Genomic DNA, 27,422 nt, shown 5'->3' with positions numbered 1-27,422 from the left:
CTTGAACTACTTCCTATGTCAGCCTGTTTTCTCCTCAGGGTGCTTGCATTATCAGCAGGGTTCTGCTTCTGGGCCCCAGCTCCCATACTGCAAAGAAAACTAAACAAATAAAAAAAGAGGACTAGGCCTCTTGTCCCACAAGAACCCTCCAGCCATCTGTATGAACCCTCCGCGCTCTCAGGATACTTAAAGCAGCTTGGCTTTCTGCTGTGCTCCTCTCTGGAAGTTAAGAATGAGAGAGCTGTCCACTTCCAAGGGCTAGGGATCTCTAGGCTGGGGTTCTCTCTTTCAAGGCTCCTCTTCCAAGTCCAGCATGCTTCACAGGCGTGGTAGGACAGAGCCACGTGAGCTAGATAGCGCAAAGTTTCTGCTTACAAGATTGTTTCAAAGAATGGAGGAAGTGTGTCACAGGGATCTGAGTCATCTAAATGCTCAGATAGACCCAAGAGCATAGCATTTAATTGTTTTATATTATTTTCACAAACCTCAAGTTTCTTAAGACTTGATGCTATCTTTAATCAAAGCACCTACTATGGTCTTGGTGCAGTCTCCTCTAGGTGGTGTTTTGTTTTGTTTTTTAAACATACTCCTCTAAAAAGTTCCATTTGGTAGTCTCTAAAACTAACTTCAAGTTGAATTGATCAAAATGTGATTGTAGACAAAATTGTATCAAATGATATAAGTTGTGACAATCCAATAGACGGAAGATAATTTATCCAATAGCTGCCAAGGGAATTGTGATGATGAGAAACTAGGAGAAAACCCTTTGCTTTTCTCTTCTGCTTGTAGGAGTTGCAAAATCTGAGACTTCAGGACAGGCATTGTTCCATTGGCTTCCATGGAGCTATGCCGATTTACACCAGCTGAGTATCCAACCCTATTGGTATGTCTGCACTGCAATAAAACACTCACAGCTGACATGGGTCAGCTCACTCAGGCTCAGGCTGCAGGCCTATAAAACTGCAGTCTAAATATTTGGGCTCAGGCTGGAGCCCAGGCTCTGGGCCCTTTCCCCTTGCCTGAGCCCAGACACCTACACTGCAATTTTATAGTCCCACAGCCTGTGCCCCACAATTCCAAGTCAGGTGACCGAGGCCAGCCATGTGTGTTTCATTGCAGTGTAGATGTATCCTATATATTTTTCTGTAGCTCCACATTTTCCTGTGGAAGGTCCTTTAAGAGGCAGTATACAATAAGCTAGGAGAGAAGTAAGGGAAAATAGATCATTCTTTTTGAATATCCCCCCCAAAATTTAGCTTAGGGCATAGTTGGAAAATATATAAAATTATCAAGAGTTTCAGAATCCAACCCCTGAAATGTAGACTGTGAGAGAAGAGCTCCATCTTAATATTCATGTTTAATGTTTTATTTTGAAGTAAACAACGATGTACCAGTCTTTCTTAAGCCTTGGCTACATGGGGAAATTTTCTGTTGATTATTTGATTTTAAAATGCCAACATTTTCCATTAATGTTATTCACAAGTTATTCACTGGCTACAGACAAAAAATATTTTCTTTTGAAAGTTTCTTATTGCAGACAAATGAGTCAGTTTTGTGGGTTTCCTTCCTTTTTCAAAACCCTGTCACTGTGTGCAATTTCCTCAACCACAGGCAAAACATTTGCAGACCAAAAAGCATGCAGGCTCTCCAAGAGAGGCTTTTCTGGGTGCAAGGAACTAGAGATATTTGCAGGTTGGTTTGTTGTTTTAAACACCTTTTCCCAAAGAACAATATCTAAGATTATGCTTGACTGAATCGGACACATTTTAACCAGTCTAAAACTCTGCCCCTAACTCCATTTATGTGCTATATAAATTTTGTTTCTACATTAGCTCTCACTGCTTAGTGAAGATACATGCATCATTTCAAAGTCAATAAGTATTTTTCAATATATCTGTGTCTGTTATATACGATGTTACCAGTGAGGGAATTTAGTGCATGTGAAAAATACCAGAATGACAGAGAGAAGCCTTCAGTCGTTGGGGTTGTCAAAAGAACAGGGATAACACAGCGAGTGACCGCTACAAGGCATGCCAAACCCACGAAAAAAATCACAGAAATTGGGCTAGTTTTTGGCTTAATTGGCTTGTGAGTTGTTTGTTGGCTAGTTTTTGACTTGCAGCTTGTTGCTTCTTTGGCTTGTTGCTTCTTTTTTTTGATTGGCTCCCAGCAAGCGGGGGGCAGGGGGAGGGAGAAGAAAGAGTCAGGGGTGCACAGCAGGCCCACCACAGTTCCAGACTGCATGAGATCTAGTCACAGAGAGTTGGGGTTCTCAGGGATTGGCTTCAGAGTAGCAACCATGTTAGTCTGTATCCACAAAAAGAACAGGAGTACTTATGGCACCTTAGAGTAACAAATTTATCTGAGCATAAGCTTCCGTAGGCTACAGCCCACTTCATTGGATGGATAGAATGGAACATATAATAAGAAGATTTTATATATATATATATACATATATATATACACACACACACACACAGAGAGAGAGGGCGTGAGAGCATGAAAAGATGGAGTAAGAGGCTAATTAATTAAGATGAGCTATTATCAGCTGGAGAAATAAACCGCTCATCTTAATTAATTAGCCTCTTACTCCACCTTTTCATGTTCTCTGTATGTATATATAGGGATTTTTTGGCCTTGTTTCAAAATGAGTTTAACTTGGTTTTTGGCTTATTGTGAAAGTGGGGGTGCTTATTTACTGCATGAAAGTTGGCAACTGTGCTGCAACTTGTAGAAAAGCTGAAATTGCATGAAAAGTTAATGGTTTTCTTGCTTTATTTAGGCCTGGATCCTGAAAATGCTTATGCATATTCTTCTACTGACATGCTTACAATTAAGTACTGTTGGCAGGACTGGGGCCTTAGTCTGTAAACTCTCCAGGACAGGGAGAAATGTGCATTGCATGAGCTACATATGCTCTAAAATTAATAATGATAGTGCAAGCTTCCTCATTCCCTCCAAATGTGCTTCAGTCCTTACAGAGATAAACCACTTCTAATTCTGCTTCCCACACTTTGACTAACCTCAAGATTTTATTATGAGTTTTGTGATGTTTGAGATTTCTACTCAAAGCTCCAGCTCATGGAGTCTTGTGATTACATGAGAATCTCAGGTTTCTTTTTCATTAAAAAAACAAGCACATAAAAAACAAACAAACCTTCTAGGCCTACAGATTGTAGATAGAAGCTTGAACATGTGATCCAAGTGCAACGTAAGGGCTCAAAAATCAAAACACAAATGAAAATGAACCGAAATGTATTTATTTACTCACATAATATTTAGGCCCGACTACTGATTTTTTAACATAGAGTTGGCAATCCCTATCCACTTTTGTCCATTCTTTGACTTTTAACTTTGATTAACTGATGCTGCTATTGTGTCTTTTATAGTGGCGGTTCTACAGTCTTCTGGTGGAAAAGATATATCCTACAGAGGGTAAACAATTCAATTGTTTACATTTTCAGAAAAAAATGCAACAAACTACATAAATGCAACATTAAGGATGAACTGTTCTATTTCCTCTTTAAAAAAAATCCAAGAAATTCAATAAAAACAATGCTAAAGTGAAGTTAAAGGATCACTGCCAACTTAAAATTTTAAAGGCAGATACATTTTTAAAATTCAATTTTCTAACAAAGCACATTAAATCACATTTCCTGAAATATTTGGCAAAACATTCAGTTCAAAAATTATAATTTTTCTGCTCACTGTTGATGTTTACATGAGTCTTTTGGACAGGTCCTGGAGTAAAAAACCAAATATACTCAGACCTATCTCTTTCCTGACTGTGCATACTCCGGCCAGTCTCCAGATGTTGTCTCAGGCCATGTCTACACATACCAGGGATTGACGCTGCTGCAATAGACGCAGTAGAGGTCGATTTAGCAGGTTTAGTGAAGACTCACTAAAGCAACCACAGAGCGCTCTCCGGTCGACTCCAGTACTCCACCAGAACAAGACGAGTAAGTAAGTCGATGGGAGAGCATTTCCCGTTGACGCAGTGCAGAATAGACACCGCAGTAAGTCGACCTCAGGTACATCGACTCCACCTACATTATTCACATAGCTGCAATAGTGTAATTTAGGTCAGCTTACCCCAGTAATGTAGACAAGGCCTAAGTTTCATGCCCCCACCATTCCTACTCCCGATGGTGCTTCAAGGGCAGTATAGCACAATGGTGGGAGATTTCCCAATGTAGTCTACTACTTGCAAGGCCTTTGATGATTTTATCTTTGCAAAAGAAGAAGATCAAAACTTAAAAAAAGAATGCAGATGCTTGAGAAAAAAATTCAGGAAGAAGTGCAGCGATCACAGGAAGGAGATTATCATCAAAGTCATGCTTTTCTGTTCGCCCTGATACTAAAGCTGATATTTTGGAAAACAAGGCTGTGTGTTTCAGAGCATCAGACCCTGTGACAAAACATATGCACTGATGTCACAAAGGGAGAAAAGCTTCATTATTTTTAGATTTAGATTTAATAAAATCCCTATCAAAACCTATAGACGCTTGTACAGTACCTTTATAGGGCTGATCAGGTTTCCATCTTAACTCTCTCCCACCCACCACACACAGAATGCTGGGTTTCTAGGAAAATGTTCATTTAATTGAAAAGCATCTGCTTTTGTAGTAAATTTCAACTTCTTTTTGGCAGAAAACTTCAAAATAAAAAAAAAAATTTTGGCTGCAAACTTTTTGGTTTTCAGTTTTTTGATGAAAAGTCAAAACTTTTCCATGGAAACAAAACCTGCTCTGTATGTTTGTGGATTTTTTTTTTTAAATGTGTTCCTGAAACACCAGCTTTCCTCTCATAGCCCATTCATACCACCCCAACTAAGATTGCTAGGTGGAGGTCACCTCTCTAATGACGGCACCACAATCCACACCCCCACGGGCACTATGGGATAGATCCCCAAAGACACCTGAGCACTGTAATGCTGAGTGTTGCAGCACCTAACTTTTAGGTGCCTTGCCACTCGATGGAATTCACAGTCCTGAGTTAGGTGTCTTGCCTCCCTATAAAATGAATAGGGACAGTTAGGAATTTAAGTGGTATTTGCAAAAGCCAGCACAGTAACCAGGGAATTGCCTAAGCTAGCCAGTTGGAAATGCTGAGGAGACAGGTAGGGGCCTACACTCTGCCTCTCAAAGGGAGTTAGGCACTGAAGTCCTTTTGTGGATCTAGCACTATGTCCATATAGAGGCCTACCTAAATTGTAGTAAATGACATGGAGCACACTTAGGAGTGGTTTTTCAGTCCTCTAACATTTTCATTCCTGAAACCCAGGAAATATAGGAGGTCTTAGTGAAGGCTACCTCCCCAGTCTTGCTAGTTACTGAGTGCTACCTGGGAAGCCATGAGAATTGAAAGCACTCAGAACCTTCCAGGAAGTCCACAGGAATTCACAAGATCAGTCCCGTATTTCATGCTCAGATTCAAGTTTCAAACTTGGTTCATTTCTTCAAGTTTACTTTTGAGTAGCAAATGAGTATGGAAAGATTTTGTACAAGGAGTTAATTCTTGGGAATGCTTCTGTAACATTGTTCTGCAGTCTTAAAGTTGTCACTACTAGAGCACGTAATACTTATTCTGGCTTTAGGAAACAATATTTATTACAGGGAGATATTTTTATTTTCATAAAATAAAGTTACATATTAGAGAACTTAACACCATTCAGAATACAGCAGGGCAATTTTTTTAAACCAAAACTGCAGATTGGCGTCAATTAAAAAAAGATTTCAAAAAGTGTTTTGTTTCACCATTTTCAGAAAGAAATATTTCAGTTGTTTGATTGGAAGTGACTTTGTTTTGAAGATCACTTCAACTTCATTAAAAAATTTAAAAAAGGATGAAAAAAGTCAAAACACAAAACATTATTTCAAATTGAACAAAACGTTATGTACAACCCCAAATGATTTTTCCTGTTAGTTGATCTTGCTCATGGCTCAAACACTGGCAGCGCCAATCCTGTGGTACTTTAAGTGAGAGCAAGGACCCAAACATACCCAGTAGATGTTGGATTTGTGGTATGTCTTCACAGCAAAGAAAATCCCACAGCTGACCTATGCCAGCCTGCAGGTTGGAAGGGTCCCAGAGCCCAGGCTCCAGCCTGAGCCCAGAAGTCTTCCCAGCAATGAAACAGCCCTGCAGCCTGAACCCCACAAGCCTGAGTTGGTGGGCATGGGCCAGCCATGGGTTTTTCTTTCCTGTGTAGACATATCCACTTTGATCTCCTCATGGTGCAACATAGGTATCTTTAATGAGAAGTGAATAGGAGGGGGGTGCCTAGACTTCAGATGGCTGGCAATCTAGGCACTTACTTAAGCCAAGAAACTGACAAAATGAGCAAGAAATCAAAAAACTATACTAGATCAGACAACACCAAGCCCCAAAAAGGTTCATTCCAGCAGTATGGAAACTTCGGTTGCTGCAAAAAAATTGGCTAGGAAAGAAAAGTTTGTTCACTACCAAAACATGAGTGCACATTGGAACATAGAATGTGAGAACTCTATATCAATGTGGCAGAGCCAGAATGATAATGGTGAACTCAAAAACTAGAGCTACATCCTTTTCCATAGATACCAGTTTGTGAAACATTGGACTGGCAGTGGCAAATTTTTTATAAACTGATGTAAAATATTTTTCTTCTTAAAGGACAGAATGCCCACAGAGAAAGTTGCTTTCATAGTATCAGAAAAAGCTTAAAATTCTTTGAAAAGAATTCAAGAATTTGAAAAGAAATTCTTTGATTGTTCTTTCAAAATCTAAAGGTGCAGATCACACAGGGTTTGTCTTCACTACGGGGGTAAGTCAACCTAAGTTACGCTACTGCAGCTACGTGAATAACATAGCTGGAGTCGACATAGCTTAGGTCGACTGTGACACTTTGTATCTCGGGGGAACACCCGGCACCCCCATAGTCATCCTTATAATAGAATTGTTTGGTATCCAGTGCAAAGTTTGTCATGTGTCTTCAGAAGGCTCAGGATGCACTAAGCATTGTTGTAATAGTAATGTTACAGGTTGTAATTTCATATATATAGTTATGAGGCTGAAAACATGTCCCCATGGCTTAAAACAAGCCCAGGCAAAGCTCTCCAGGAACAGAGGGGCAGTTCAAACCTAATTCAGGGCATGTATGGGACAAACCCAGCCCAGCCTCACAGGAACAAAGGACACTAGCCTAGGCAGCAACAAAGGATCTGCTGGACTCTCAAGCGAGTCACCCCCCACTTTCCTTGGTCAGTCAGGGACTATGATGAGGTAATGCTCACCTGACCTTGAAGGGGGGGGGCAAAGCCAAGAGCGAAGAAAGAACATGATAAAAGTGAGAGATGTTTGCCATGCTTTTCCTCTCTCTTCCACCTCCATCTACAGACACCACCACTAAGCGACTGAAGCGCTGATCAAAGGGGAGAGCCTGGCTGAAGGACAACCAGCCAGCCTGTGGTGAGCAGCATCTAAGTTTGTAAGCGCACTGAAAGTGTTAAGATCAGCTTAGAATGCGTTTTGCTTTTATTTCATTTGACTGAATCTGACTTCTTGTACTTTGACTTATAATCATTTAAAATCTATCATTTGTAGTTAATAAATTCGTTTATTCTACCTGAAGCAGTGTGCTTGGTTTGAAGCATGTCAGAGACTCCCCTTGGTATAACAAGCCTGGTGCATATCAATTTCTTTGTTAAATTGACACACTCATATAAGCTTGCAGTGTCCAGCAGGCATAAGTGGACACTGCAAGTTGGAGGTTCCTAGGGTTGTGTCTGGGACCAGAAATATTGGCTAGTGTCATTCGGTTGCACAATCCAAGCATCTTACATGCCAGAGGCTGTGTGTGAACAGCCCAGGAGTGGGGGTTCTCACAACAGAGCAGGGTAAGGCTGGCTTCCAGAGTCAAGGACTGGAGTGACCTAGCAGATCACCAGTCCAAATAACACCAGGGGAATGTCACAGTGGTGCAGCGGGCAGGGTGTATGTGCAGCTTGTTACTCCAAGTGAAGTTCACACTTTAAGCACTAATATTTGTGATTTTAAGTGAGTCTTAAGTGCAGTGGCTAAGAACAGTCAGGACACGGTCACAGTTTTGTTATTTTCTGTTTATTTCGGGTGAGGGAAATAAGCACACAAAAGCAGAAAAATTACTCCCAGTGAGGTTGCTACAAAACTAGAGCTGGCCAGACTGGAAGTGGAAGAGAAGGAAAAGCACCACGAGTTTCAAATGTGGCAGGCAGAAATGAGTCTTAAAGAAGAGGAGGCTGCACACAGAAGGGCTATGGGAGAAAAAGAGAAAACCCAGCTGGACCTGCTAGAGAAGCAGAACCAGAGGCCCCCCCGTCCCCATTGACTCCCATCACTCCAAAAATCCACAAATGGGAACACTTATGTCCTACATACAATGAGGAGGATGATATTGCTGAATATCTGACTACCTTTGAAAGGCTGTGTATAATACATAAAATCCCCGACAATAGGAGAGTTCCTACCCTGATTGAGAAATTAACTGGTAAAGCTCAAAATGTATTCAATGGAATGCCTATTGAAGATGCTTTAGATTATTGTAAATTTAAAAACACTGGTTTTGCAAATTTTCAGATTACCCCCTGAAACATAGAATTAAATTTAGGAATCTCAAAAGGGATATTGGGATGAATAATGGGGGATATGTAAACAAAATGAAAAATTTGTTGGGAAAATGGGTGAGGTGTAAAGAGGTGGCAAGTTTCGAAGGAATGTTGGCTCTTGTTGCTCAAGAGCATTTCCTAAGCATATGTAAGACTGATGTAAAGCAGTGTCTATGGGACAAAGATGTAAAGACTGGCTGAGATGGCTTTTTTAGCTAATGCCTTTGAACAGACTCAGGTGTCTATTGAGGGCAGGCCACAGAAAGAGGAGTTTAAAACTGGTGGGAAGGGAAGATCCCTTTTTGCCCCTGGGAAGAGAGAAGCGGGTTGGGAGCCTAAACATTCTCCTACCCAGGAACAACCTCTCTGGCCACTCAGTAAAAGATTTAAGGGTGGCAATTTTGCAACAGAAAAGCTTCAAAAACAGACTCCAACGAGAAACTGCTGAGCTTGAATTAACATACAAACTAGATACAATTAACTTGGGTTTGAACAGAGACTGGTAGTGGCTGGGTCATTACACATATTGAATCTATTTCCCTAAGTTAAGTATCCTCACACCTTCTTGTCAACTGTCTAAATGGGCCATCTGCTGATAATAGCTCATCTTAACTAATTAGCCTCTCACAGTTTGGCTAATTTCCAACTTATCTGTATGTATATATCTATATATCTTCTTACTATATGTTCTATTCTATGCATCCGATGAAGTGTGCTGTAGCCCACGAAAGCTTATGCTCTAATAAATGTGTTAGTCTCTAAAGTGCCACAAGTACTCCTGTTCTTTTTGCGGATACAGACTAACACGGCTGCTACTCTGAAATCCCTCTACTGGTAACTCCTATCCCAAATCTCCTGTAAAAGCAGAAGAGCCCAAAAGGTGCTATCAGTGTAATTCCACTAATCACCTGAGGAATAAATGCCCTGTGCTAGGAGGAAGCAGGCAACCAATACCTCATGTTAGTTCTGCTGTCCTCAACACAGAAACCCCCCAAGCAATTGGAACCTATCATATTGGTTTTGTGAGATTAGCCTCTGCAGAACCAGATATGGAGCATGTTAAAGCTGTCCAAATTAATGACAGGGAATGCTTAAAGTAGAGGGATACAGGGGCCCAGATCTCTCTGGTTAAGCAGAGTGTGGTCCCAAAGGCCAGTATATCTGGCCAAATGGCAGAGATTGTGGGGGTGGGCAAAAGCAGGTTCCTCATACCACTAGCTAAAATCCGTGTGGTGTGGGAAGGTTTGGAAAGTGTTTTGACTGTGGGGGTAATGGAACATCTCCTAGTTGACCTGCTTCTTGGTAATGATTTTTTCTGTGGAGCTCAGGAAAGGGGTAAGATCTCAGGAATTGCTGAGAGAATGGGAGTGGGTCTCCTGGATTCTTCTGCAGCAGGGGGAAGCCACATGCTTCCAGGTGGGAGGGTGGTTGAGACCAACTCCTACACTGCAGCTGGAGGCAATACATCAGGAAGGGATGGGGGTGTAATGCCTGCAAAGGAGAGAATTGGCCCAGTTGTTAGCTGCCAGCAGGTCGCTACTGAACCCAAGACAAACCCAGCTCTAGGGAGCATAGAGAAATATGTCCCAGAGGAGAGCCCAAAGAAGGGGCAGGGAATCTCAGAAACCACTGAGGTGGATGAGGATTCCTGTGACTCTAACACAGGGAAGCAGTGTACTTCCAAGTATGGGAGGGACTGAGACTAGCTCCTTTCCAGCAGAAGGCAACATGCCCTCAGGCGCAGGAGAGGTGTTTTCAATTATTAAGGAAACTGTCCCAGTTGTTAGCTTGCAGTTGAACAAGGGATAGAACCCTTCCTACGGAGCACAGCGAAATGTGTCTTAGGAGGGGGCCCAGAGGTGGAAACGGGGGAAGGAATAGTGGGGATACAGGAATGTCTCCTCACTAGTCACTTGAAGCAGGATGCCCAGGACACTAGGAGGATGGCTGGGTCAGCATCCGTGCACCCAGGCACTCAGCCTTTGACCCAGGTTTTGAGACGGAACTGTGTAACTGATCTCCTGGAGGGGAGCAGTCACACAGCTGACTTCTCAGGGACAGAGAAAGGGGTGGCGGAGGGTACCCCAATCCAGGTCCCAATTTTTCAGGATGCTATTTCTGATAAGTTTTTGGAAAGTAACTGTTTCTTTAAATCAAGATGCAGCTCCAATGCCTGTGGTAACAGAGGAGTTGGGACCAGGAAATTGCCAGGGTGGTAGTTTGCCAGAATACAAATGACCCAACTGACAGAGAAGGGGGTGTTTTCCCCCAGGCTGGTGAGACACAGAGAACAGTTATGGGAAAGCTGCTGGGAAAAGGTGAATCAGATCACAGCCCTCTATGGGGCAGGGAAGGACTCAGTGCTGGGAGGGGGAAACACCAGGTAACCCCAAAAAGGGAGCTGAATTGTCTGTATATGTACAGTCCTGGGCTTGGGAGACTGCTCACCAAAGGGCCAACCAATGTGCAGGATCCCCCTGAACACCTATCTTGCTAGACCCTGAGGCACCAAAATTCCAGAAACATGATTAAATTAAGAGCCTACATAGAGGGGAGCACTGGAGGGAAAGAAGAGCCAGTAACTGATTGCATGGGAGAGAGTCAAAGGACACCATGGGTAAGGAACAAACTAACATATCTGAACAGAGGGCATGGTATGAAAGATACCTGTAAACGCACATCTGTGATAAAAATTTTGGTATTAATGTTGAGTTTTGGGAAAGAATTTTTGACATGGATGTTAAACCTTATGATAATGCAACTTTTCAATTAATACCTGTAAACAGACTTACAGCTTATGACAGCAGAGAAACCATAACAAACCTGGTTTGCTGGGTGAGGGGGAAACTGAGGCACTTGCCTCATGGCCTTGATGGCAGGATGCCAAGAGAACTATAACACAAACTGCCTTCGAGATAGTCAGTGGGGCAGGTGTGACACTATCTCGGGGGAATACCCTGTACCCCCATGTTCATCCTTATAATATGATTGTATGGTATCCAATGCAACGTTTGTCATGTCGGGTGTCTTCGGAAGGCTCATGATGCACTGAGCATTGTTACAGTAATGTTATAGGTTGTAATTTCTTTTATATAGTTATGAGTCTGAAAATGTGTCCTCATGGCTTAAAACAAGCCCAGGCAAAACTCCTAGGGTTGTGTCTGGGACCGTAGATATTGGCTAGTGTCATTCGATTGCACAATCCAAGCATCTTACATGCCAGAGGCTGTGCCTGAACAGCCCAGGAGTTCTCACAGCTGAGCAGGGTAAGGCTGGCTCCCAGAGTCAAGGATTGGAGTGACCTAGGAGATCACCAGTCCAGATAACACCGTCACATTGACTTACTCCAGTGTCTTCATTGCTCTGCGTCAATGGGTCTTCACTAGATCTGCTAAATCGATCCCTGCTGCATCAACTGCAGCAGCATCAATCTCCCCATAGTGAAGACCAGCCCACATAATGAGCATTGAACTACAGGGGAAATATGGCCCTGTGACATAATACAAACCTATGCCCCACACGATGCAGGAGATAATGTCATAAACCAATTGTACAGTGAACTTCAGAGACTTCTCAAACCCCATCTAGAGATTTTTTGCTCATAATGAGATACTTTAATACCAAGATTAAAGTGGATAAGGAAAAGGAGGAATAGAATTAAGAAATGAGCAAGATGACAGACTGATTTTTGCTTCAGTTCTACATTACTTGTTTATAACACATACTGCACTTCAGCACAGGTAAGTCCATATAGAAGAATGGATTTCTAATGATGGTACTACAAAAAACATGATCAACTTCATCTTAGTAAGGCCATGCTGGAAAACAAGTGGACTAGACTGCAAGGTCTACAGGCACCTAAATGCAGACTCAGACCATCACTGGTTGCAAGAGTCAGGATCAGACCAGTCCTTAATTTTTTTTTATTATTATTATTTTAGACAAGAGACTCTATGATCTAATAAATGTGTTAGTCTCTAAGGTGCCACAAGTACTCCTGTTCTTTTTATAGTGGTGAAGTTTTGAAAAACACAGATACTATGGTAACCTTTCAGAACACCATCGGTGGCTGCTTTGTCCCTCTTAGACCTAAAGGACGCAACAGTAGAACCTCTCTGGGCAGAGATGAAAGACATCATTCCTACCTTGAGCAAGGAGTATTTTAGGGATGCAAAACGGAAAAGACGGTGAAACTGAGGAAAAAAAACCTACCAAGAATAAAAAAGGAAGCATATCAAGAACATCTGAAAGCTTAAGATTGCCCCAAGGAGAAAGTACAGACAGCTCAACAAGGAACTAAAAAGGCTAAAGAAAAACTGGATTGAGAGAGAAAATGGAGAGCTTGAACCACACGTACAAAAAAGTAATGCGAGAGGGCTTTTTCAGAAAGATTACTATCAAAGGCGTTACAGGTGTTAAATAAGCTGTGTGATGTTTAGGGGACCTATGTAATAGATAAAGATCAAAACCTGAAAAGATGGAAAGCATATTTTCATCAGCTATTGAACATGTATAGTCAAGTAGACACAGCTGTCCTTGCGGCTATCAACTGCAACAAGAGGAACACCACATATCGGAGGCAGAACTGAAGCCACAATCAGGTTCCTGAAAAACAAGGCACCTGGGTCCAGTTGGTTTCCCATCTGAAGTGTTAGAATAGGGCACAAGAGGCATGGTCATGCTCCTTTGCAGACTATTTAACCTTATTAGGGTGAAAGGGGAAATCCCTGAAGATTGATACAATGATTGAGCATTGACAATCTTTAAATAAAGTGGCCCAATAGACCAGGGGTGGCCAACCTGTGACTCCGGAGCCACATGCAGCTCTTCAGAAGTTAGTATGCGGCTCCTTGTATAGGCACCGACTCCGGCGATGAAGCTACAGGCGCCAACATTCCAGTGTGCCGGGGGTGGTGCACACTGCTCAACCCTGGCTTTGCCAGGGGCCCTGCCCCCACTCCACCCCTTCCCACCCCCTCCCCTGAGCCTGCTATGCCCTCACTCCTCCAAGCCTCCTGCGTGCCACAAAACAGCTGATTGGGAGGTGCGGGGAGGGATGGGGAGGCTGATCAGCTGGACTGCTGGTGGGCAGGAGGCTCTGGGAGCAGAGTGGGGGAGCTGATGGGCAGGAGAACTGCTGACATATTACTGTGGCTCTTTCACAATGTACATTGGTAAATTCTGGCTCCTTCTCAGGCTGGCCACCCCTGCAACGGACTGCAATGACTACAGACAAATAAGTCTTATAAGCATTCCTAGCAAGGTATTCTGTACAGTGATTTTTGGCTGAATGAAAAAAGAGTAGAGTAAATCCTTTCTGAGTCATAAATTGGCTTTAGACCTGGACATTCCACTGTAGATCAGATATTTATTTTTTGTCATATCTTGGAGACCTGCACAGAGTTCAGCAGTCCCCAATTTTGCACGTTCACTGGCTTAGGTTCCACCATAACAAATGACAACCAATATGAAGAGGGCATTGACAAGAGGATAGCTTGCCAGCAGAAAGTTTGTATTTCTGAATATAAATGTTTGGAACCTTAAATCAATGTCCCTGTCAGCTAAAGCCAGATTATATACAATACTCATTGTACCCACATTACTTTCTGGTCATGATACATGGGTACTGACAAAGTGTCTGGAGCAAAAGCTGTAAACATTGTAAATTAGGGGACTGTGGCATATCCTGGGCATGACAAGGCTAGATAAACCAAGAAATGATGATAGCCATAAAAGATTGAAAGTACAATACATAACTACAATCATCAAAAGGCACCAGTCACAGTGGTTTAGTCATTTTGCTAGAATCACTTTATACTGACTGCCTAAAAAATGTTCTCTATGGAAGAGTGCATGGTGAGATGGCCATGGACATCTAAGGAGACAGTGGTATAACATAGTATATAAAACCATCCAGGCAAAACCCCAACAGGCTCAAATAGTGATTCAAAACAGCCATGAATGGAATCTGTTCATAACCTCATCCCTAACCAACCTTGTTATTGGAAAAAAGAGATGATGATGAAAAAAGTTTGGTTTTGCATGACTTGAAATTTTTTTATTTTGGCCCCTCCAAAAAAAAAGCGTTATTTGCACGTCTGATTCAGAGCACTGGTCCCATCTAGTCCAGTTACCTGTCTTTGACAGGAGTCCAGAGAACTAAAACCCAGTCTATCAGCCCCCCACTCCAAATATACACGTAGCCAATTGTGCACTCCCTCTATTCACTCAAAGCAGCCATTCCCTTTTGTGACAGGTTTGGTCACAGAGACTCCCTCAAGACTGTCACTATATGTGCTGGGATACCACTGTGTACAAACCCCCCTGCCAGAGAAAGCTTCCCTCCACTCCTGTCTTGCTGAGTTAGACACTCCAGTCAGCTACAGTACTGATCAAGAGGTTGGGCCACACCCCGCTGCAGTACACAGAAAGTAAGACTCACTTAGCCCAGGGGCTTCTCAGTTCACAGGGACTTTCCCAGCACCCAGTATTCAGTCTTTTCTGAGAGCCGAAACCCCAAATTAACCTGTTTTACCCTGTAAAAAGCTTATAGAGATTAAACTCAAATTGTCCACCCTCTATAACACTGATAGAGAGATAGCAAACAGCTGTTTGCTCCCCCAGGTATTAATTACTTGCTCTGGGTTAATTAATAAGCAAAAGTGATTTTATTAAGTACAAAAAGTAGGATTTAAGTGGTTCCAAGTAACAACAGACAGAACAAAGTAAGTTACCAAGCAAAAACAAAACAAAACATGCAAGTCTAAGCCTAATGCAGTAGGAAACTGAATACAGGTAAATCTCACCCTCAGAGATGTTCCAATAAGCTTCTTTCACAGACTTGAATCCTTCCTAGTCTGGGCCCAATCCTTTACAGACCAACATTGTGGTTTATGGTCTGGGTCCCACAATCACTCACATCCCCGTAGTTATAGTCCTTTGTTCTAGTTTCTTTCAGGCATCTCTTTGGGGTGGAGAGGTCATCTCTTGAGCCAGCTGAAGACAAAATGGAGGGGCTTCCAGGGCCTTTTATATTCTCTCTCTTGTGCATGGAAACCCCTTTGTTCTTCTGTGCAAAATCAAAGCAACAAGATGGAGTTTGTAGCCACCTGGGCAAGTCACATGTCCATGAATGATGCTGCTTTTTGCAGGCTGACACCATTGTTTACATCTTAGTTTGAACATTCCCAGAAAACTCAGATGTGGATTGGCGTCTCCCAAAGTCCATTGTCAGTTAAGTGTTTCTTGATTGGGCACTTACTCAGAATAGACCTTTCTCAAGAAGCTGACCAAATGCTTCACTGATGCTACTTCAAATCAAACACAATGAGATACAAATACTAGCCAATATTCATAACTTAAAATACAAAAATGATACACACACAGACAGCATAATCATAACCAGCAAATTACAGCCTTTCCACAGACACCTTACTTGACCTCCTTTGTACAAGATTTGGTGCAACTATAGGACCATGGTTGCAACAATGATCTATACAGTCACAGTTCATGTCAATAATGTCATACCTTTCCCCTAGATTATCGTTGTATTCTTTGCTCCTTCTCTCTCTTCCCCATTCATCCTCTTTCCCTTCACTCTCACTCCTCCACATTTCTGACTATCACCACAAGTTGTCCCCCCTACTCAGTACTATTGGAGCAGTAAAATCCCACCAGGTCCTAATGAGCAGCTTGATCACTCAGCTTCAGAGACAAAGACCAGGCATCATCTCTAATACACATTTGGGTATTGCCAGGTCAATGGGTTTCCAATCACTTTTGACAATTCCTTTGTTATCGTTCCATGTAGTTGCATTTTTGCCCCATTAACTTCTTTTATAAATACATGTTACTTTTTTGGACTAGCAGTGCTGTCAGCCTGCCTGATCAGGAAGGTTTCTGGGTTATCAGGAGGAATGGGTTGAATTTCTTGCTTCAGTAACCGATAAAAAGAAGCTGATGAACCAAAAATTCTCATGAGCTTAGAGAGGGGTACTTGGATAAAATGCTGCAAGTATTAATTATTAACACAATGTTTATTTTCAGCAATATCTGATATATTGAGGCTATTTTCAAAGCTCATTTTGGGCTCATTTCACTCAGCTGACATGACAAGTTATAGCATAGACATTCCAGGTGACTAAATCCACAAATCAACATTAAGCAGTTTTCAGGATGCTATACTTGATTTCAAGATTTTTTGATAGTCAAGCTATCAATCTCCAACTTAGAGATTGCTGCCCATCTGAAACTGTTACAGTTTCCTAATGATTGCCTTGTGAAAAGAAGTCTCCCCAAAGTCCTAATATAGTTCTAGTGTGATGGGAATGAGAAGTAGGTAGGCAGGGAAGAACAGGGAAATACTCTGTGGACATTTCTAGATGGACATGAATTACACCAAGGATGGATTTAGCTCACTGTTTAAGCAGCAATCGCACTCTCCGCATCTTGAATCATGGGTCTGCCAAAACGTTTTGAACCTTAAAGCAAAGGTGACATCTAATTCATTAAACCCATTTTTTTTGCCAGAATCTCAGTTTTTCAGTGGTGTCTGGCTGTTTAGAACTCTGGTGGTTTGTGAGATATCTTTCCTTAAGCTATTTTATCTGAGAGTAATCCACTATTCAATATTGCAAGTTCTGGACCTTAAACCAGAATATTTTTTAAATCCTACTGAAAACATTTTTCCCCCTACCTCTGTGCTATAATCTGTTAGATAGTCCTTTAAGTTTTGCTGTTTCTTCCCCCTACTACCTGCTTTCCCCCATCTGATATCATGAGTGGCAGGATCCAGTAGCTCATGAAGGAATGGTTAATAGACTGTGCTTACCCTGTAAATAGAAGTTTGTATGGTTCCATATAAACATGGGACCTAAACAGTAACCATTAGTCAGATGATGAGAGTGAGAGACATTGCAACTATAGTATCTAACATATCAGATTAAATCTGCTATATACTGCCTATTTAATACATCAGGTGTCTGATTAAAAACTACAGATGGACTTGAACCCAAATGAACTTGAAGGTCCAGATTCAAACATCTCTGAACTTTAAAGACATTCACATTCAGATCCAAACTTAGTAGCTCAAACCCATCTCTAAAACCTAGTGATCCCAATGTTTAATAAAAAATGGATTTATTTTCACAGATGATGCCTACATTTCAGTACAGCAATGATTTGGAGATCTCTCTTTGTAACATACAAATTCTGGTTGGTTTTATTAAGTTATTATGAACTGCTGTATCATGCACAGCCCGTGTCAAAGTGTATCCACTATCCTTGATCGGGCCTTCAATCAAATCAAATACATACTTTATTTTAATGACAGTGCTTTGACTGGACAATATATATGCTAAGGGAGTTTGCTCAAGCTGGGAACAGATCCTTCAGACAGAGGGGGAAGTAAGGTAGGAAGTGGGGAACAATGGAAAGTTACCAAAACAGGACAAAGACAGGTTACCACAGCAAAAGGTTGGAAAATGTCATAGGAGAGAAGTGGGGAAGACATACCGGAAATTTGGGCAGAGGAAGCCATTACCAAAGCCATTACCAAGACTTACCAATGTCAGAGGGAGCAAGCAAGCTGATTTAGGGAGAAGGCTCCATGTTTCAGAATACAAGCCATGTACTGCAGTAGAAGGACTCTGCCTGTGCCAAAAGGACTCAGAGCCCAGCCCAAAGAATGCCCTGGAGTGATGAGGAAACTGAGGCAGAGAAATTAGTGTAGGGTTGGGGGGAGGGGTGGTGAATCATATTAAAGAACTTGAAAGGTGTGTTGGGGGAATACAGAGCCTCGTAGTGCTGGAGATATGTCTGGAGCTTTTTCATCTATTATTATGGCAGGGTCTGTTGTTGCTTTGGTTGGTGTGCCCCGGTCTGTGGGGAGCTTGCTTCTGATGATGATCCTGGTGAGGTTGGAGCGGTTGTTTAAATGCCAGGAGAGAAAGTTCAGGAAAGATTTCTTTCAGGATGTGGTCCCCATCGAGTAATGGTTTTAATTGTTTCATGATAGCTTGTGTGGATTCCAGTGGGTGTAGTAGGTGACAACTAGGGGTGTGCAGTTAGTGTTTGGAGGTTTTTTCCCATATAGAAGTAGATTCTCTCAGGGCATTTGGATGGCCCATTTCATGAGTCATTCTACTTCTACTTACAGGAAACCTGCACAAAACCTTAAAGAGATGAGCCTGAGAACTGAAATTCATAACTCTGTTAGACACTAAAAACCATGGACTTAATAAAGATATTGGTTTATGACTCATTAAACAATTTTTAACACCCCTGTCTGCTGTCCTGTAATTGCCCACTTCATTTTAAGTGGTCTTGTGACCCAGCACTCTGGTCACTACAACTCCAATTAGGTGCTCTAGAGTAGGCCTTAAGAGCTGTGCCTAATTGATAGATTGGAATGGGAGGAGGAGAGCTAAGAAGACAATTAGTCCATTAGGCAGAAGGTAGAAAAGACTCAGGGAGGAAGTGCAAAAGGGGAAAGGGAGGTTTCCAGAGTCCAAGGGATCTCTAAGGAGGAAGATCCCTTCCAACTCCCCCTATCCTTGGCCAAGGAAGGTAAGGATTGTATGTTATTGTAAATGAGGGACTGCATGAGTCTTTAAAGGTGCTGGGGAGAACACTGTGAAATAAATCACACAAGCAGAAGTCTCCAAACTGTTTGCAACTTGAAAAGAGAGAGGAGTGGGACTCCCTCCCCACCCCATCACACATGGGGGCCTGTCTGAGATCCCTCCTGTGTCTGAGTAGACAAAGAATTGGATGTGGGAAGCTGGTGTAAAGGTTCAGTGGCCTGGAGACCCTGCAATGGCTGGTGAAACAAGAAGAGGAAATGCAGAAGACCCTGCAAAGTTTCCAATGCTCCCGCCACCTGGGACGGTAGGCCTTGGTCGCCTGGCAGGTGGAGGAGCAAAAGAGTTCATAGGACTTTGTAAGAGAACAAGCCAACATGCAGCAGCAATGTCTGCAGAAGGTGGTAAGCCCATGGTGGGGAATGGCAACCAGATGTAGAATATATAAGAATATACAGCAGTGGGTCAGGTGGCATTTACTGGGTACTGTGGAAGCAGCCATGAAATTGACAGAGGAATTTTCAGAGGCAGATGACCCCAGGAAAGAGGGCCAACTGTATAGGGGATTGGAGCTTGGGAGGAGGACCAGAGAACCTACACCTGGAAAGGGTATAGAGAGGAAGATCCCAGAGCAGCTCTGGCTGCGTCCATTACATGTTACCAGTGTGGGTATCAGGAACAAATGAAAAAGGATTGGCCGTACATGGAATGCAGGTTTGCCAAGTTTGTGGCAGGGCCAAGACTGGAGGAAAGGAAAAGGGACAGAAACTGTCCCGCATTTCAGTAATATTGGGGAGAAAACTTCAAAGGGATCTCGTAGATACAGCCTCAGCTTGCTCTCTGGTCTGGTAGGAGCTGGTGAAACCCCACTGGATAATTCCAGGAGCAAGTTTGAACACTGAATGTATCCATGGGGATCAGAAATGCTGCCCTGTGACAAAGGTGCCTCCTTGAAAACAGGTTGGGATAGTGGAGGGGTTGCTCTACCCGTTGTGTGGGGCACTGACTGAAGCCCCTTCCCAATAGGAAACCGAGCTGATGTAAGGGCCAAAGTTGTCCGAAAGGAATCCTGGAAGGGGGGAAATGAAACACAAATGAAACACTAGAATGCCAAGGAAAAGAAGATGAGGTGCAGATTGGAGGGTTAGGAGACCAAGTCCCTGAGTAATCAGGAAGGTGAGGAGAGACCATTCAACCATTCTCGGGAGAGATGGGCTCCCCAGGGTGCCTATGGTATGAAGATTTGTGAGCCAAAACACAGCTGTGGGGGCAACCTTGCCCCACCAAATGTGATTTCTGTGGGAGGAGACTGAGAGGCCCTCATAAGGGGGACCTGTATAATTACCCTAAGGATGGGAGAGGAGGGAGAACATGGGGAAAGAAAAAACCTTTCTGTTATGAAAGGGGGCAGGTATGTGACAGAGTGCTGGGAAACACCCACTGATCCAGCACTCTGGTCACTACAGCTCCAATTAGTTGCACTAGAGTAGGCCTGATTAAGACTGAGGAGAACTACACGTTACTGTAAATATGGTGCTGCACAGTCTGTAAAGGTGGTGGGGAGGACAGTGAAATAAACAACATGATGTGCTTACCAGAAGGTTTCCAAACTGTATGTAACTTAAAAAGACAGAGGAGCAGGGCCCTGCCTTGTTACAGATCTCCTACAGCATGTGTGAACCTCTTATGCTAAACAATCTGTCCCACATTGTATTTAGCCAAATACAGGTTATCTTCCCTGGACCCGAAAAGAGAGCTCTGTGGAACTCAAAAGCGTGGCCCTTCCACTAACAGAAACTGGTCCAGTAAAAGATATCACCTCACCTACTTTGTCTCAAATTCTGGGACCAACATGGCTACAACACTGCAAACAATTATGAAGTTACGCACAAAACTAAAATGTATTATTTAAAAATAAAGGATTGTCTTTGAAGCAGGGGTGCTGGAACAATTTTTAAAGTGGGGGTGCTGATGATGGAAACTATGTATTTGGTGGTTGTTATTACTGCTTCAAGCCAGGGGGTGCAGCAGCACCTCCAGCACGCCTAGTTCCAGCACTACTGCTTTGAAGCAAAACATTTTTTTCTCAAAGAAAACAGAACGTTAAGGATCCCCACATAACTCTGACCAGAGCCATCAATGAGGAATAGTCGGTCTAGATGAGCCCAAACTTTGAAGGTAACATTTTTTTAAAAGCTCATGTGATTTAGGACCCTAGTCTAAATTTCTAAATTAATTTAGTTATTCATCTTACTGAGGCCTCTATCCACATTTAGAGATCACACACAGCCATGGAGATTGGTCATAGAAGGGCTTCCATGCTTTATACCTGTCATTTTCTCACACTTATCGAGTATCTGGGGGAACGGGCGGATGCAGCCACTTCCTTGCAGTTCCAGGTCTCCCTTCTCCAGGGCACCTAATGTTGTTTAATTTGCCCCATGCTTTCAAAAGGCTGCTGGTAGGGGCTCCAGGCTATTAAATATAGAATTGCCAATTTGGGTTAGGTGTATTCCCGGAGATTTCACCACATGCCATCATCTTTATTTGAAGATTAATCTTTAATTCCCAGAGACTCCAGGCCAATGCTGGAGGGTTGGCAACCCTAGTTAAATACCAACATTAGGCGTAGTGATGCTGGGCCAGGGGAGGGGGATTGTGCTGGGCAAAGACTTGGCGTTGCTGATAGAGCAGCAGGGTTACAGGAAGCTGGGCCTAGCCTGTGGGTATCATGCCCCATCCCTGCCTAGGCAGTAGCCCAGAGCCGCACTGGCTGGAGAGGAGCACAAACCCCCTCTGCCCCCAGATTGAGCCCCCCCCCCCCCCCATTGTTAGCCATCTGCTCTCCCTCCCCTCCCTTCCGGCTCTTTCCCGCCCCCTACCTCTGTCCCATTTTGCTCCCGGAGCAGAGGCGGGCGGCAAGTGAGGGCGGGCGCAGTACAGCGGCTTCTCTCGTCCGCACTGAGCCTGCTCCTGTCCCTCGCGCGTGCTGAGCACCAGCCCGGCGGGAGGCGCCGCTGCGTGACTCGGGCGCGGCAGCCGGGCGCAGAAGGAGTCTCGCTGCGGAGCTACTGCAGCTGCCCGGCCCGCACCATGCGCGTCTCCGGCTCCGGGGCGGGCTCCGTGCGGCTGCAGCTGCTGCTCTCCCTGGCCGCTCTGTGGCTGTCGGATGCTAACGAACCAGGTAAATATGAGCATCCTCCCTGTTGTTCTCCGCACCGGCCCCCGGCAGCTGCGTCCTTCAGGGGGTGTTGGAGGGCAGCGAGGCGAGCGAAGCCCGCGGGTCTCCTGCAAGTGGCGTCGCCAGCCGCCGCCGGTCTCGCTAGGCTAACTTCAGGACATCCATCCATCCCCTCTTTGGATCATACTGGGAGTGAGGACGTGCTCTCTTGTCTCTGTTAACTGCAGCCCAGCAAAGATCCCCTCCGCCCTGAAGCATCCCTAAGTTTCTAGCTTAGATAGTGAAATTCTCCCACACGCCCCATGAGAAAATAATCACTTTATATGGGCACGTCAGATTTGTCTGATGCAGGGGTTCGGGGGTTTTTACTGTATTTTTGTTTTGTTTTGTTTTTGTTCCTCTTCAGAAGAATCTAGAGCATTAATTGGAAGGCGACCGACGCTTCCTGCCGCTTTGCACTAGACTTTTTTTTTTTTTTTTTTCAATCACCCTCCCTTCCTTCTGTGCTTGTGCAGTGGCTGGGGATTGTTCTTGCTCCTTAGAAACTTTAAGAACAGTCTCAGTGTGTACCAGTAGAAAGTGCAAAGTAGTTCTTGCACTGTGATCTTTGAGGAGACCTAATTTGACTGCAAGTTAGAGCATCTTCCATGTCACAGTCTATTTAGTAGCCAATCTCCTCTTTTTCTCGGGTGTGGGGTTACACATAGGTATATTAGATACTAAAATCCAGGGGCTAATCTAAGAGTTTAAATTTCCTATCTCACAGATTTATTGGGAGGATTCATTAGTTAATGGGGGTACAGTACTTTGAAAATGTCAAGTGCTGTAAAAGGTCTAAGAATCAGCAGTCTAATGTAAGGCTCTCAAGCGATTAAAAAACTTAATCGCAATTAATCGCATGATAAAAAAGTTAATCACATGATTAAAAAGATTAATCACGATTAATTGTGCAATTAATCACACCGTCCGATGAAGTGAGCTGTAGCTCACGAAAGCTCATGCTCAAATAAATTGGTTAGTCTCTATGGTGCTACAAGTACTCCCTTTCTTTTTACAATTAAATAATAGTAGAATACAATTTAAAGATTTTTGGATGTTTTCTACATTTTCAAATATATTAATACAAAGTGTACAGTGCTCACTTTATATTTATTTTTATTACAAGTATTTGCACTGTAAAAAATCAAAACAAATAGTATTTTCAAGTCACTTAATACAAGTACTGTAGTGCAATCTCTTTATCATGAAAGTTGAACTTACAAATGTAGAATTATGTACAAAAAAACCTGCATTCAAAAATAAAAAAATGTAAAATTTTAGAGCCTGCAAGTCCACTCAGGCCTGCTTCTTGTTCAGCCAGTCACCCAGACAAACAAGTTTGTTTACATTTGCAGAAGATAATATTGCCCGCTTCTTGTTTACAATGTCACCTGAAAGTGAGAACAGCTGTTTGCATGGCACTGTTATAGCTTGCATCGCAAGATATTTATGTGCCAGATGCACTAAAGTTTCATATGTTTCTTCGTGCTTCAACCACCATTCCAGAGGGCATGTGTCCATGCTGATGACGGGTTCTGCTCTATAACAATCCAAAGCAGTGCAGACTAATGCACGTTCATTTTCATTATCTGAGTCAGATGCCATGAGCAGAAGGTTGATTTTTTTTTTTTTTTTTTTTTTTGGTGGTGGTGGTTCGGGTTCTGTAGTTTCCGCATTGGAGTGTTGTTCTTTTAAGACATCTGAAAGTATGCTCCACACCTTGTCCCTCTCGAATTTTGGAAGGCACTTCGGATTCTTAAACCTTGGGTAGAGTGCTGTAGCTATCTTTAGAAATTTCACATTGGTACCTTCTTTGCATTTTGTGAAATCTGCAGTGAAAGTGTTCTTAAAATGAACAACATCTGCTGGGTCATCATCCGAGACTGCTATAACATGAAATATATGGCAGAATGCAGGTAAAACAAAGCAGGGGACATACAATTCTCCCCCAGATAATTCAATCACAAATTGAATTAACGCATTATTTTTTTAACAAGCATCATCAGCATGGAAGCATGTCCTCTGTAAGGTAGCCGAAGCAGGAAGGGGCATGCGACTGTTTAGCATATCTGGGATGTAAATACCTTGCAATGCCAGCTACAAAAGTGCAATGCAAATGCCTGTTCTCACTTTCTGGTGACATTGTAAATAAGAAGAGGGCAGCATTATCTTCTGTAAATATAAACAAACTTGTTTGTCTTAGCAATTGGCTGAACAAGAAGTAGGACTGAGGGGACTTGTAGGCTCTGAAGTTTTACATTGTTTTGTTTTTGAGTACAGTTATGTAACAAAAAATCTACATTGTAAGTTGCATTTTCACGACAAAGAGATTGCACTACAGTACTTGTATGAGGTGGATTGAAAAATACTATTTTTTATCTTTTTTACAGTGCAAATATTTGTAATAAAAATAATACACACTTTGATTTCAATTACAACACACAGAATACAATATCTATGAAAATGTAGAAGAACATCCAAAATATTTAGTAAATTTCAATTGGTATTCTATTGTTTAACAGTGCAATTAAAACTGTGATTAATCGTGATTAATTTTTTTAATCATGATTACTTTTTTTGAGTTAATTACGTGAGTTACCTGCGATTAATCGAGAACCCTAGTCTAATGCCAAAACTATTATTTAAGTCTTTGTTTTATAAAAGAGGCACTTTCTGAAAGCTATTGTTGGAAAAACTCCATGTAAACTAACCATGACAGCCTACTTTTGGCAGCTGTTGAAGATCTTATTTATTTATTTATTTGGACATCATGATATTTTAAAATTAAGCACTTAAACAATGGAGCATGAAATAGGACCCAAAGACTATGGTCTGTACCCTGTGGGTAATTGACATGGTTCTCAGCAACTCCAGGGCCTGCCAGTCTATTCGGAGGAAAGATCAGCCTGTTCACGAAGGTCTCTCTCTTGAATTAAGTGTGTCAGAGCTGGATAGATAAGTAGTGGAAGGAAAGCTCTGGTCAGTGACTTCTCTGACACAAGGCACTTTCTATCTTATTTTGGAGTGTCCTGTACTACAGCCAAAAAGACATGGCCTATATAAATGAACATTGTATTGCTGCTATTTATGGTTTATTAATTTTAAAACTATTTTATAATCCCATCTACTAATGCATATAGTTGTGGGGGGAACTAATAAAAACTGAGCAGAGGCATGTAAGATGAGAACTGTCTTCACAAACCTCTCCACTCTGATAGGGCTGTTTGAGTCAGTCTATGCAATATGAAACTCATGTAGTTTCTTGGCGTCTTCTGCCTCGTCCCCACATATTTTTCTTCAGGTTGATATGGCATGGCCTTGTCATAATTTTATTATGAAAATGTGAGAAGATAAGTCCAGAAAGAGTCCCTTTCTACTAAGTCTTCTGTAAGCTTTCAAAACCTACTGTGTCTTTAAGTGCATTGATGTCTATACAGCAGCAAGTACATGCTGTCCTTCCATGAGGATTAGAACCCTGCTGCCAGACACAATTCCAGGCAATCCTTGTGTTGATCAGACCGGTCCCCTGCAGCAGTTCTGGGCTTCCAAGTGCAATAACAACACTTACCTCATTTACCTGATGGATTACGATTTTTCCATCCCTTCTTTATTAGTTCCTGCAATGTGCAGTGATGCCCTCATGTTCTTAACCCTACTTGCTTCCACCGTGTGCTGCCAGGGTCTTTGTTTGATAGAGGCAGGTGGACCTAACTCAGCCTGAGTTGTAAAAAAAAAAGAAAAAAAGAAAAAAAAGAGGCAGGCCAAATCCCAAGCTTTGCTAATCAGCCAGCTTCCTCAAGCATGGTCCTGACACTCTAGTAAAGAGGGTTGAAGAATTTGTAAAACTCTAGGGATATAGCAAATATGGAAAAAACAAAAACAAAACCCAGAGTCTGATGCTTTGTTGGAGAAAGCTGTTTGGCTATGGAACAAATGTACTGATTATCTGTAAGATACAATTAAATACCTGGTGTCAACCCCATTAATACCCAGGCCCTTAGCTGCATTGTCCCTCAACATCATCCCTCCGATCAAACTGGTTCATTGATGACCGTGACTGGTTGAAGTGTGAAGGAAAAGAACTAGTACAGATGGCGTCAGACAAGTCTGGTCTGAACTTGATTGTGGCACAAAGAGTTCATATGATTCTGTGCTGTAGACACCTGTGAGAGAGGTCAAAGAGATCCTTCTCAATCTATATTGGACAGCAGTGCTGTTGGTAGGAAGAGGAAAGTACTTTATGGAATTGGCAAATGTTCTGATTTTGCCTTCTGCTGAAGGTAGTACACAGTGTCACTCCATCTAGACACACGCCTGCTCACAGTTACTCAAAGGGCAGCAGCAATTTTTCACATCCTGTTTTTGCTACAGTCGTGGCTGTTTAGCAAAGCCTGGTTTTTGTTTCAATCTCATCTACTTATAGACATGAACAAATTTTGTTCTTTCTGTGCTTTTTAGTCATAAATGTAGCAATCATTTGTTTGTGGTTATTGCCCATGTAATAATAATTATTAAATAACTTGAGGTGAGATTATGCCATTTAGGGGAGCCATAGTACCCCTTTGGGGAGCTCCTAGGCACGCAGAGATAGCAAGCCTACTGCAAAACTGGCACATTCTGTCAGCCAGCGTATGGGAGCAGCTGAAGACATGACCTTACTTCCTCCTCATCTTTCTCCACCACCTTGGGGCATCAGGCATTCTCAAGAGAAGAGTGACAGAGCAACCCCTTCCCCATCTTAAGTATACATACTGGAATGTTTCTATCCCTTATTAATTGGTGGGAGGGAGGGTCTTTGTGGTTTCCCTGCCTACTGTGTACCAATGCGGGGCCAGTCAGAATCTGGCCCATAGCAATTTTAATGAAGACTTCACACTACTGCTTTACCACTAATATCACACCCTGACAATTGACATGTATGTGGTAAAGGAAACTGACTGAATGGAATTCTTCTGCAAGGTAACTATAGCTGTGCACACTGAGCCAGACAGCTGTTTG

The 27,422-nt window shown here is 42.6% G+C and overlaps 1 protein-coding gene and 1 long non-coding RNA gene across 2 annotated transcripts in view; one reads left to right on the top strand and one right to left on the bottom strand.

Moving 5' to 3' along the window:
- Positions 1-15,273: 15,273 nt before the first annotated feature.
- Positions 15,274-22,174, bottom strand: LOC125636386 (uncharacterized). The gene is made up of 2 exons (XR_007356571.2): positions 22,087-22,174; positions 15,274-15,693 (listed from the first exon to the last, which is right to left on the bottom strand). It is a non-coding gene; the product is annotated as an uncharacterized LOC125636386 (long non-coding RNA).
- The window catches only part of EMB (embigin), a 29,957-nt gene continuing 24,676 nt past the window's right edge, over positions 22,142-27,422 (top strand). The window contains exon 1 of the mRNA XM_048849360.2: positions 22,142-22,388. Within this exon, the coding sequence (XP_048705317.1) occupies positions 22,298-22,388 (91 nt within the window). The 5' untranslated portion in view covers positions 22,142-22,297. The remainder of the gene's footprint in view (positions 22,389-27,422) is intronic.

This window comes from Caretta caretta, chromosome 5 (assembly GCF_965140235.1).
Source record: "Caretta caretta isolate rCarCar2 chromosome 5, rCarCar1.hap1, whole genome shotgun sequence".
Lineage (NCBI taxonomy): Eukaryota > Metazoa > Chordata > Testudines > Cheloniidae > Caretta > Caretta caretta.
Note: the sequence above shows the minus strand (reverse complement) of the source record. Positions and strands in the feature narration are given on the sequence as shown.